The sequence below is a fragment of the Mucor mucedo genome (assembly GCF_025094135.1).
Source record: "Mucor mucedo strain NRRL 3635 chromosome Unknown EV154scaffold_63, whole genome shotgun sequence".
Lineage (NCBI taxonomy): Eukaryota > Fungi > Mucoromycota > Mucoromycetes > Mucorales > Mucoraceae > Mucor > Mucor mucedo.
The window spans coordinates 88,661-101,427 of NW_026252347.1; the positions used below are offsets into that span (position 1 = coordinate 88,661).

The following is a 12,767-nucleotide window of genomic DNA, read 5'->3' on the forward strand; positions in this document are numbered from 1 at the left end:
GGAAAGTGCTTTGCGTGCATGGGGATCTTTGAGTCAAGTTGCCAATGATAAATCACATGAGGCAGCTCCGGTGGCTGAAGCACCTAAACAACAGGAGCAGGCGTGGACTAGTAACTTTTTTTGGGATGCAGCAGTGACACCCGAAGTAGCACCCGAGCCGACCCATGCTTGGGGAGCACAGGAAGAGGTTGTAGCACCCACTGCTATTGAAAAACCTGTCGTCAAAGATTCTTGGAAAGCTAAACTGCCAGCTGTTGCAGAGGATAATGCCTCTAAATGGAAATCCTTTGCAGATACTGTTGCTGCACCTGTTGCAGCTACGATGACTAATACTACTACTACTCCAGTCACCAAACCTAGTGTAGAGAAAAATATAGAACCAGCCGTTTGGGCTGCACCAAGTGAAGTGGAACAACCCTTACAATCAAAGGCCACTTCCAACAATTTTGGAACGAAAGAAATTTCGTTCAGTTTGAGCGATTTACAACAATCATCTCAGCCACCCCAGAAACAAACTCAAGAGATCTCATTTAGTTTGAGCGACTTACAAGAAGCTCATCAGCAACGTAAACCAACACAGGAAGTTTCGTTTAGTTTGAGCGATTTACAACAAGCTCCTCAACAGCGCAAACCAACACAGGAAATTTCGTTTAGTTTGAGCGACTTACAGGATGTAGCCCAACGACGTAAACAACCTCAAGAGATTTCGTTTAGTTTGAACGATTTAAACGATGCACCTGTTCAGCAAGGTAAACAACCCAGGGAAATCTCGTTTAGTTTGAGCGATTTACAAGATGTTGCACAGAGACGTAAACAGCCTCAAGAAATTTCGTTTAGTTTGAGCGATTTAGACGATACACCAGGTCGTCGTAAGCCTCAAGAAATCTCGTTTAGTTTAAGTGATTTACAAGATGATGCAGGCCAAAAGAAACGTAAACCAGTACAAGAGATATCTTTTAGTTTGAACGATTTGCAACATGATGAAAAGCCGAAATTACCTCGAGAAATATCCTTGAACTTTTCCGATTTTGGAGGAGGGGGAGGGGCGAGTCGAAAGCCCACACAAAATGTTAGTTTTAGCTTGAATGATTTGAATGATGCACCTTCTTCACAGAAGAAGGAGGCACAAAAGACAAGCTGGAAGGATCCCACCATACCAAGCACTTGGGGACAACAATAATAATAATAAAAAAAAAGAGCATTTATTTAAAGTTATAGATATGTACAAAAATGGGGAGGGGGGAGTTTAATTGAAAGATGATGGATGTATGTGCAAAAGATATTTAAAGAAGAAAAGGAGACCTATCTACTATTGACTTGTTCTGACTTCTTCTTGTGATTGGACCATCACTTTCATTGCCAGCGTCCTCCAAGTGATAAGACAGGGAGCCAAAACGACGTTGAAAGGTGACGACTTGTCTTGTGAGATGGTCCATAATTTCCATAGAAGATTGGTCAGATTTTCTCTGTAGGGCTTCTTCGGCTACACTTTTTTCAGTGTGCTCATCATGATGATCATCCAATAGGCGATGATCATCTAAAGGTATAGTACTTGCACTGCTGAGTGAGGAAGAAGGAGAAGAAGAATGATCGAATTTGCCAGGTATAAGAATAGGTGTTGGCCTTCTGTTTTCTTTTTCGTCTCTCTGATCTAAATCATACTCATCAGTGCCTGCACTGTAATGTTGATTTGACATTGCTTCAGCAATTTGAGCATCAATTAATTGTCTACGTTTTACATTTTCTTCTTCATCGTCATCATCTTGTTTCTTTCTTTTATTGGACTTTAATTCAACTTGAATAGAGCAAATATATTCTAATATCTGATTGGCTCTTCTATTCATTTCTGGTATACTCATACGATGTGAAGGAAGTCGTATTTTGGCTGGCGGTGAGGTTTCACGAAAGAATATCGGGGTTTGTTGTTCTTGCTGATGCTGCAGTAGCAGTGCTGTGGGTGTTGGCGCTGGTGGGGATGGTGGGGATATTGCGACTGCTGATTGTTGTTGTGGTGTACGGCGGGTATATACTTTTTTCTCAGATTTTTTGCTCTGTCTTTTTGGTCTAACTTGTCTTGTTGTAATAGTTTCATTTTCGTCTACATTTTTTTTTTTTTTTTTTTTTTGTTAATTAAGAGAGAAAATAAATGAGAATATTGATTCAGTGTTTGTACCATAATCTTGCAAAACTGTAATGCCATCTTCAATGGAGTGGTATTCACCCGCATGGGGAAGCTCCATCCCTGAATGTTCTATAGCGCTTCTAAAGGCTAAAACTTCTTCCAAAGATATGGAAGCCTCTCTGCTGTTAAAAGTTGTTCTTCTCTTTGTCATTCTTTTGTCAGAGTCTGAAGCAGTAGGTGACGAAGGTTTATAATATCTACGCGTTCTATTTATAAATTTTAAGTATTTGTTTTTTTTTTTTAGAAGAAAAAAAAAAAACTTACTTGTCGTAGCCTTTTACTTCCACATGGTCTGAAGGCTTGCATTGTTCACAGAAATATTGCTCAGGGATTTCTTGTTCCTCCAGACCCATACATTCACAATGTTGCCAAACTTCGCATTGATCACAGCACACCATTAAGCCAATGCTATCTATATTTGTGTACTTTAGTAACATTATTTATTTGTGGACCCATGAATGAGGTGCAATACATACGTAGTTCACCACAGACACATCTCGTTATGGATTCGTCCTCTACACTTTCTTCGTCAGACACCACAACGGGATCGGGTAGCTTTTGTTGTTTTCTTCTTCCACTACTAGCAACTTTGTTTCTTGAAGGAACTGTTGCTACTTTTTTTGTTGTAAACTATTAGTACCTCAAATATCAAATAGCAAGACTCTCTTTCTCTTACTCATTTGTTTGCGTTTGGTATATATAAAAAGAAGGAAAAGAAAAAAAAAAAAAGTGTGAAAAAAAGTGTGAAAAAAAAATACTTTTTTTTTTTTTTCTACCTGAGTGTAAAATAAAAAAAACTCTTTCGCGGCGGGGCCTGACAAGCCCACAAATCTCCGCCATTATTCTGCTTTTTCATTGGTAGACATTGTCCAATAGAAATCATGAGCATAATAAATTGTTTTCTTTCAACCTTCAACCTCTGTCTAACAATAATCTCGAAACTAAATTATCTGACTAAAGTATTGCTTTCCGTATTACAAGTGGCACTGTAGATTGAGCCAGCAGTTTAATACATCTTATACCCCTCCTTGTTAAAACACAGTTTAAAAAGCCCGCAAAATAATAACTGGGCCTGTCAATGCACCTCTTATAATGTTTTGTACACTAATTTACATACTATTGTCACTAATATTTAAAAAAAAATCAAACAACAACAATAAAAGTCGTTCTGGCAGAGCTATCTTATTTTTGTTTCCGTGGTTCCATCTTTTTACAACAACGACGAAAAAAATGACATCTGACGTCAAAACAAACCCTAAATATTCAAGTCTATTTACAGCACATACATCCCCGCTTGTGTCATGATCGGCCCACTTTTAACCCAACAAAAAAAGAAGAGCCTGGACTTTTTTATTTGACAGGCTCGTTAAATAAAAAGCCTTCAAAAAGTAAAGGATGTTTGTTAATACTAAATATATCTTGACAGCCAATGTTGATCAAGCATTGTCAGAGTGCTTAATGTACGGAATAGCCTCAGATGGCATGAGAAAAATGGTATCTCAATCTCGATTGTTCTTGCAGTAAAAGTATACGTATACAAAAGTAAACGTTCAAAAAATGCTTAAAAGAAAATACTCGGATTTCGAGACAGCAGCTTTAAAGATGTGCTGCCAAGTCTTTGTACTACCACTCCGTTCAAGCGAGCCATTGGGTGCCAAAGATAAAGATCTGCAACGTTGCATGAATATCATTAAAACAGCAGATATTTACCGAATCTTTTATTTCGTATGGAGAAATAATATATCTCTAAAACCCTTTACTTAACGAGCGCCGATCGCAAATTTTATAAAAACTAATCGTATGACAAACATTGGTAGGTCCGAATACTTACACGCGGCTTTGGGTATTCCTTGACAGCTTCTCAAAAGGCAAAATCATTTAATACAAACGTTGCACAAAATCGTCCGACTTATGTTAAATGGAACTGATATAAGGAAAGAAATTTAGAGATAGGATAATTTATGGAATCCCACTTGTATCATTGTTATAAAAGAGAAATGTAGTGCCTTAGACCGACTAGTTACAAAACACGAACATCCGATGTTGTCTTGAAGTTGACAAGTTTTTTTTTTTAGTATGACATGAAAATCATAGATCTATTTGTCTCGGCCATCGTTTTTAACTCTTGTATCTGGTTTCTGTTTTAAGGACATTGTCGTATATCAATTCCTTAAAGAAACTTGTACACGTTTATCAAACCTGGCTGTACAAGAAAAACTTAAGCATGCCTGTCATTTAAATAACCTCCAGCATAGTCCAAAGTTTTAGGATCTTCAATATGACGTAGTTTGCACCCATAAATTACATGCTAGTCAATAGGTCTGACCGTTCGTAGAGCATGTAATATGAATGAGTCCAAAATACGTTTCCAATCTGTATAAAACACGCGGCTTCCTTATGATTTTAACATTAAGCTTAATGTAAAATTCAGCCAATAGAATTGATGGATAAATCATAAAAAAATGCTGCTCTGTGAGGGAATGAGAGCACCCAAATGCAACATGCACCTGACCCGGTACCGCCAAACTCGTAAAAACCAAGAAAATAAAAGGGAATGATATGAAATGTTCGAATAGGGAGTGAAAGCACCCACAAGCAACCCGCACCGGACCCAGCACCACTTATCGCGTAACAGATCGATGAAGAAAAGAAAAGAAAGAGGAACAAGAAAAAATCCCTCCCTTTTATACTTTTTTTCCAGAGCTATTAAGACAAATAAAGTTGTGACTTTTTTTGGGTGTTTCCATCAGTTTCGACAGCTGCTTTGAGTAACTAAAGCGGGATAATTTGGTCAAATAAACGTTACACGGGCCATCTCTTTGCAGCTGAAATTACTTAATTCACGACAAGGCATATTTAAAAGCATCATGTGAACTCTACCAATACTTGAATGGGGGCTGACATTATGGTGACCCACAAGAGTATTTTAAATACCTTGCAAACTAATTTTGGCCTGTTTGCCATAAAATAAAAAGCATTCTATTCCAGCATGTCTAATAATTCTAAACAATTTCAACAATAAAAAAAAAGAAAGTACCCGTTAGATCCCAACAAAGAGATTCTTCCAATCGTTATAAGGCTCTTCTGTCAAAGTTACTAGCTTTATGAAGGAAGGTAGTCCTGCAATATGTGACTAGTTGAACAAATAAGCAACTTGGTAAAAGAGCGGCCACCAATACTCATTCTTTGATATTATTTAGAAATAACTCACAGTGACTTCTTTGGTGCCTAAACTTCTGATTCTAATCCTGCAATTCAACAAATTTTCCAATATTTGAAAGTCCTTTAGACAGCGCTTGACGTTTAAACCCGTGCAAAATAAAATGATAGCATTACACCAAAATTAGGGGATGAAAAATGTAGTTGCATGGTTTATATATGACATGAACGAGTGTATCAAGGGTGGGGCGACTGGACAATGGCCATTTTATTCAGGGCTGAGGATAAAAGTAACCAAAAGGATGGATCACAATGGTAGTGTACGCATTTAAACTGAATGAATTGTTTATTAAGCTACAAATTGTATTACTTTTATTGATATTGTGGCTAAATAGATTTTTTTGGCGTACACTGCTTATTTTTTGCAATATCCATATTTTTATTTCAATTTAAATCACGGTTTAATACTACTACTACTTTTTTGTAAAATCATTCTCTAATCTCCATTCTGCTATGGAAGCGGCAATTTTTTTTCTCATAATTGAGGAAGCAATGGTTGATCCAACAGTCATTGAGACAACAACTACAATCACAATGATATTTCCATACAACACAACCTGATCCACAGTGAGACTACTTTGGATCATAATCACTTTGGCAATAAATTCACCCATAAGCAAGACACCCCATAAGCCTGACATAATATAACAGTATTTTCGGAACATACTACTAAACTGCCAAATAAATTCCATACTCTCCTCCTCGTGTTTCTCTCCCTCGATATCTGTCCATGTATAAGGTGCCGCTCCAGCCATCATTTGTTGACCAATAATAAAGACAAGTGGTCGAATCTTGAACCATCTTGTTTGAAGTGGTATCAAAGTGATAAAGAACATTAGACTCACAATTGCTGTTGTTGTAGAATCACGTAATAATGCAACACGGACATCACCTGTAAAAAAATTACCGTTTTAGCCCTTCAAATAAAAATTTCACAGCAATGTACACTAACCACTGATAACCGAGAGCACTGCTGAAAGAATAAATGACACAACAATAATACATCCCAAAACATCAACCTTTCTTTTTTTCCAAAATGTATAGATTACATGCACTAAAGGGGGTATTCCGGATAGTACAAGTGCAATAATGACACTGAGCCAGATTTTCAGGACATAATATATGGCGAGTGGTAGACCAACGTCAATGAACATCGTGATGGCTAATGGTTTTAAAAACTGCATAGTAAGCTTGAATTTTTCTATACGTGTAAGCTTCACTTCTGGTTCTTTTGTTGATTCACCATCAAATGAGACTGTAGAAGGCGAAATTGTATCGGAATCCTGTAATTTTGTTGTGGCTGAAACCATGGGTTCAATAGAGCCCCTTCTTTCGCTTATTTCTGAGCTGTTTTTTAAAGAAGTCTTCATTTCTGTTCTTTTTGTGTTTGTTGTAAGTATCGAATTATAGAACGAATAGGTAACAGAAAAAAAGAGCCCGTCTTTATATACATGACAGGTTCTGGAAAGATTAAAATTAGATACAATAGAATTTTTTCTTTCGGTCAATAATGTCCATATATGGACATATATTTCCTGAAAAGTGGCTTCGCGCAGAATTCGCCAAGATAACAACAACATTTGCCTTCCAAATAGAAAACAAAATTAAACTGCGGCGAAAAAATTATATTGGTAAAGACTGCAATCCATATGCGGATTGCTTTAATTTGCCACAAACTTTGTTCATTTAGATGCTGTCATTTTGGTTTCTTGGCTTTTAGTTTAGGTTAGTGTTCTGCCCCTTTGCTAATAAAGTTTTTTTTTTGCGCTCAGCAACTACTGCATAAAGCCACAAGACTTATTAGGAAAAAGGAAGGGGTACACAGGTCGTCTATTGTGATGCCGATGCAGATCGCTTTTCTGCTGAGCTTATTGTGTTAGTATCGTTCAGCAGTTGTAGGTTACGCTAGATGGGTCTTATAAACAAAAAATTCTAAAAATTCACTACACTTATTTAACCTCTTCACCGTAAATCGAATATATTTACTTGCTAAAGTGTTTATTCATCTGAATTCATTTAAAATAAATGATTAAATTATGTTTTGACGATTGGAGCATAAAATTCCGCAAACTGATTAATAATATATAGATATCGGCTCCATTGTATCAATAATAAATCTACACTTAATCTAAACAACCCAGAAAAATATGTTCCATTGAGATTCTGGATATACGGGCATATTAGGAAATTGATGTGCTGAGCACAGTTGCTCCAAATTAGGTTTCCGCCATGATGAAATCGACGTATTGTATTACAGAATGCTAGTCATAACATTTAACAAAAATCTTACACGGATGGCTTTATTTACAATGAGAAGAAACAAAGAGATGCTTTTTAGAAAATGGAGAGGCGTCCTCAAAAGCAAATTAGATTACGTAAGCAACAACCAAAAAAATGTAAAATGATAATTCCCCAACGGGGAGTCGAACCCCGGCCGTATCGGTGAAAGCGATAAATCCTAGCCGTTGGACCATTGAGGATGATATATTCTTAAAATATAAACGTAATATATATTCCATATATTATTACAACAATCACGTGATAATCACGTGAGGTCACGTGACTTAAAAAGGCGGTATGAAATCAAGCAGGAAGTTTAACTCAAAGGTAAGTAAAGGATATCTATTTGGAGTTTTCAATGTTTGTACTTAAGTGATACTCAATATATGTTAAAGATTGAGTTGGTTTGACAATTGTAAAAATACAGAAAATAGAGTGAATTGCGTGATAATCCTGAATTATGGTTACTGAAAGTTTTTAAATGCCTCAAAAATAAGTTATATGTTATTGAAATTAGTCTTTAAATCATCCAGTAACTGACTAGATAGTACTACAAGTCTAAATGCACAATAATCTAATGTCCACTTGCAAGCTTTGAGTACACATTGTCATTTTTAAACTGATACTCTTGTTCTATTTGGGTGACCGCTTTGCATCGGAAGATTTGATTTACCGAAAATTCTCACAACTGATCTAAAGATCTTAAAAGAGAGTGGGGACCTGCCTCTTCTTTTTAAACTTTCCTTTTGAAAAAAAAAAAAAAAACCTCGAATAATATCTCGAGATTTTTTTTTTTACTATATAATATAAAACTGTCTTACATCACAAAAAGAATGCTCTCCTCTAAGCCTGTCTATGATTACCTTGTAATTGGTGGTGGATCTGGCGGTCTTGCTTCTGCCAGACGTGCAAGTGGTATTCATGGAGCCAAGGTTGGACTCATTGAAGCTCAACATCGTCTCGGTGGAACTTGTGTCAATGTTGGTTGTGTACCCAAGAAGGTCATGTGGAATGCTGCTTCTGTTGCTGAAGCACTTCGCGATGCCAAACACTACGGCTTTGGAGACCAAGAACCTGTCAAGTTCAACTGGGAACTTATGAAGGAAAAGCGTGATGCTTATGTCAAGCGTCTCAATGGCATTTACGAAAGAAACTTGGGTAACGATAAGGTAGACCATATTCAGGGCTTTGCCAGTTTTGTCAACGAAAACACTATTCGTGTTCAAACCTCTGAAACTGAATCCATTGAAGTCCAAGCCAAGAAAATTTTGGTTGCCACTGGTTAGTTTGTCTGACACAAAAGTTTGGGATGCTTTGTCTGACTAATCCATTTTTTTTTTTTTTTTTTTTTTTTTTTTTTTTTTTGTAGGTGGTCACCCTTTGATCCCTGATATTCCTGGTGCTCATTACGGTATCGATTCCGATGGATTCTTCGATCTTGAACATCAACCCAAGCGTGTTGCTGTTATCGGTACCGGTTATATCGGTATTGAATTAGCTGGTATTTTTAATACATTAGGTACTCAAACTACCGTCTTCTCTCGTACCAAGCAAATCCTTCGTAGCTTTGATAGTATTATTAAGGATAACTTATTAAAGGAAATGCAATCTGTTGGTGTTAACTTTGCTTTCGATGCCAAGGTCACAGCATTAGTTCGTGAAAACGAAACCGGACCTATCACTATTCAATATGAGGCTGATGGAAAGGCTGATACTTTAGAGGTTGATACTGTCCTTTGGGCTGTTGGTCGTTTGCCTAATATCAAGAAGTTGAACTTAAAGTCTGCCGGTGTGGAAATCAACGAGAAGGGTTATATTGTTGCTGATGCTTATCAAAACACCACCAAAGAGAACGTTTATGCTTTAGGTGATGCTTGTGGTGTCGCTGAGTTAACTCCTGTTGCTATCGCTGCCGGTCGTAAATTATCCGATCGTCTTTTCGGCGGTGAGCAATTCAAGGACTCTAAGCTTGATTATGAAAACATTCCTACCGTTGTATTCTCTCACCCTACTGCTGGTACCATTGGTTACACTGAAGATCAGGCTCGTGCCAAATTCGGTGATGAAAACGTAAAGACTTATACCTCCAAGTTCACCAACATGTATTTCTCCATGTTGGAACATAAGGAACCCACTGCCTACAAACTTGTCTGCGCTGGTGCTGATGAAAAGGTTGTTGGTGTTCATATTTTAGGTAGAGGCAGTGACGAAATCCTCCAAGGTTTCGGTGTTGCTGTCCGTATGGGAGCTACCAAAGCTAACTTCGATGCTTGTGTTGCAATCCATCCTACCGCTGCTGAGGAGTTAGTCACTATGCGTTAGATTACTTAGATGCATAACAATAGACTTATAAAATAATTAAATAGTATATATGGAGATGGTTTATTAGATATGAATTATAAAAGTTTTATGGTACTGGGGTATCATCAATGAACATAAATTTGTTCATTTTCCTTGGACTAAAGTATCTAAACTTTGATTGGTTCTTAGGGATGGAAGTAACATTACTCTTGATTTCGGAAGGTGGGTTTAATGAAGGTTGAGGTTGATATTGTACAAAGGACATAGGTGTAGATGAGGCAGGTATAGATGAAAATTTGGAGATGAACGGTTTGGAAGTGTTTTCATTTTGAAATCGATAAGATTGATCCATAAATGAGATGGGCATAGAATTGTTTTTAAAGATAGTTGATGTAGGTGGAGTCGGAGATGAGTCTTTGATATTATAGCTGGAGAACACCTGCTGATGTTGCATCCATGATGAGTTATTGTTGTAAGTATTTTTTACCGGTCGGTGTTTATCATTGGCAATAGAATTGGTATCTTGAGAGAGTGATGAGCGAGACATGCGTCGCAAAAGTTCGCTTTTAATTTTGTTGGTATCGACCATACCTGCCTGTCTTTTGGTTTCAGCATCAGCTTTGAGGTTGGCAAGAAAGTAATCAGGATGAGTATTATTGAGAGAGGAATTAGTATCTTTGCTTTTTGAGTCTGTTGTTTTGAAACGGGGGCTTGAATAAAGTTGATGTCTTCTTATCTCGACTTGGAGCCAATCTGCTACTTGAATCCAGTTGCGATTGAGTGCTTCGAATTCCATGGTATTCTTCAGGATTTCCAGTGCTCTTGTTAAGCCATTCTCGAATTCTTCCGGACGAATATCTTTGATAATCAATGCGCAATCTTCTGCTGAGGCACAAGCACGGTATACATCCATAGCGATTGAAATAACTTCACTTGCTCTCCATAATTCATCACGATCAAAGGTACATCTGCCATTGGGGAGAAAAGAGCCCGAGTTTAATGTCGATAACTGTTTTAAAGCAGTCTTTAAACAAATGTTTAAGGATTCCAGTGAGAATTGGCTTGGGCGAGGATCATTTTGGTCAGGTACGAATAATTTGTGAAGAATGATTCGAGTGGCATTGTATTCAATATTTACACGGATACAGGCTAAAAACAAATCTTCGTGTCCATATTCAAAGCCACTGTCGAATTTCAGATAGTCTGGTAAGCCAGCATAGAAAGCCAAGAGTTGTTGATCATATTCTTGAAGTTGTTCTACTGTCATATCTGATTCTTGTTCGTACACAGTTGAAATAAGGTGAGCTTGGATTTTCCAAACGCGCAAGCAATGAATGTATGCGATAACACTTGTTTCATCTCCATCAATATCTTGTTCCAACAATTTTGGAAAGTCGATCTCACTACCAGGAATTCTTGGTTGTGGGGTGTTTTTGGCAGATCCTGAAGAATAAAGATAGAAATCCCACGCCCAAACAAACCACCAAAGACGAGTATCCATTTCTTTTTCATACGATTCATCATCGGATTCATCAATAGTACGAGGATAAATATCTAGCTCATGAAGTGCAGATACCGCCATGCCAGCATAATGGTGTCTGCGGCTAGGCTCAGCACGAAATACCATAAACAACAAGGCTACGATTGTAAATCGATCAGGGCTATCAAATGACTGTGATAAACATTCACGAGCGGTATCGAAAAAATATTCCTCTTGCTCTTGAATCTTGTCTTGGTCACAAACAAAATGTTCTACTCCAGGTATTGAATGGTGTAGAACCATGTGTCGAAATACAAATAAGCAAATGGCATTTACAATAAGGGTGTTTGTCGGATCCTCTTGTGCCTCATACCAGGTCATAAACTCATCTCGACGTAGCACAGGAGTATTTCTTACCCAGCACGTGAAGTAAGTGTCAATACAAGCCTCAGCTACTTGTTTTAAACTAATTAAACCATGTTTTGAATGTGGGTGACTAAGCTGACCAAGTCTACCAACAGTAGCAAAATAATTTACGGGCTTTAATTTATGCGACTTGTTTCTACAAAGAGTAATTCCACTACTTGCACTAGTGACAGATTGATTTGAGGAAATGTAGTCATCACCTGAAGATATTGGTGATTGGGGAATTGGAGGTGATTGGGAGCTGGGGTCATGTGCCACCACAGACGAGTCTGTACTACATAGTTTACTAAAGGCATCTATGAGAGAATGCAGATCTGATGCACTCGTAACATTGGCTTCCATATTGATTCCAATATCAGAGTAAGATAGATGAAATTTAGACCAGATATCCAGCTCTGAAGTGGTAGGCATAGATATGGTTGGTTGTTTCCAAAATGAGGTACTATCAGTAGTTGGGAGTGATAGGGAATAGACGGAAGGATTGTCTGTTGTATCTGAAGAAGATGTTGTGGGCGATAATTTGTCGTTTTTGCCATGTATCCAATTTTCTTGTAACCAATCTTTATCTTGGTTGATTGGAAAAGGTGAATGTAAATTATCGTCGAAGGAAATGGAGTAAAAATCATCTTCTTCATCAAATTGTAGGGGTGAAGACCTAATGCGTTTTTGAGATCTTCCAATAGTGTCAAACGGCATTTAAGTTTATGTTTTTTCTGTTTGGTTGTTGTTGTAATAAAGTGAAAGAAGAGTTGTGTGAAAAGATTTTTTTTTTAGTCAGAGCAATACTCAGATGTCGTGATACAAATTTGTTTTAATAACAGTAACCAATAACAGGATCGTCCTACTTTGTTAATCAAATTTGATATAAAAAGCTTATCG

At 37.4% G+C, this 12,767-nt stretch overlaps 4 protein-coding genes and 1 non-coding gene across 5 annotated transcripts; 1 reads left to right on the forward strand and 4 right to left on the reverse strand.

Moving 5' to 3' along the window:
* Positions 1-1,173: 1,173 nt before the first annotated feature.
* Positions 1,174-2,911, reverse strand: EV154DRAFT_513137 (uncharacterized protein). The gene is made up of 5 exons (XM_051601999.1): positions 2,859-2,911; positions 2,659-2,796; positions 2,447-2,594; positions 2,174-2,388; positions 1,174-2,098 (listed from the first exon to the last, which is right to left on the reverse strand). Exons 1-5 carry the CDS (start codon positions 2,860-2,862, stop codon positions 1,284-1,286), a joined length of 1,320 nt encoding a protein of 439 aa, XP_051456279.1. The 5' UTR covers positions 2,863-2,911; the 3' UTR covers positions 1,174-1,283.
* Positions 2,912-5,814: 2,903 nt separating this feature from the next.
* On the reverse strand, positions 5,815-6,711 carry EV154DRAFT_423056 (uncharacterized protein; the record flags this gene model as incomplete). Its single annotated transcript, XM_051596116.1, has 2 exons — positions 5,815-6,293; positions 6,354-6,711. 2 exons carry the CDS (start codon positions 6,709-6,711, stop codon positions 5,815-5,817), a joined length of 837 nt encoding a protein of 278 aa, XP_051456280.1.
* A 1,098-nt stretch (positions 6,712-7,809) lies between these two features.
* Positions 7,810-7,881, reverse strand: EV154DRAFT_t76. The gene has a single exon. It is a non-coding gene; the product is annotated as a tRNA-Glu (tRNA).
* Positions 7,882-8,410: 529 nt separating this feature from the next.
* Positions 8,411-10,077, forward strand: EV154DRAFT_513142 (uncharacterized protein). The gene is made up of 2 exons (XM_051602000.1): positions 8,411-8,962; positions 9,051-10,077. The coding sequence occupies exons 1-2, from the start codon at positions 8,515-8,517 to the stop codon at positions 10,001-10,003; spliced, it is 1,401 nt and encodes a 466-aa protein (XP_051456281.1). The 5' UTR covers positions 8,411-8,514; the 3' UTR covers positions 10,004-10,077.
* On the reverse strand, positions 10,078-12,685 carry EV154DRAFT_513143 (uncharacterized protein). The gene has a single exon (XM_051602001.1). It carries the CDS (start codon positions 12,582-12,584, stop codon positions 10,089-10,091), a length of 2,496 nt encoding a protein of 831 aa, XP_051456282.1. The 5' UTR covers positions 12,585-12,685; the 3' UTR covers positions 10,078-10,088.
* Between the last annotated feature and the right edge of the window lie 82 nt (positions 12,686-12,767).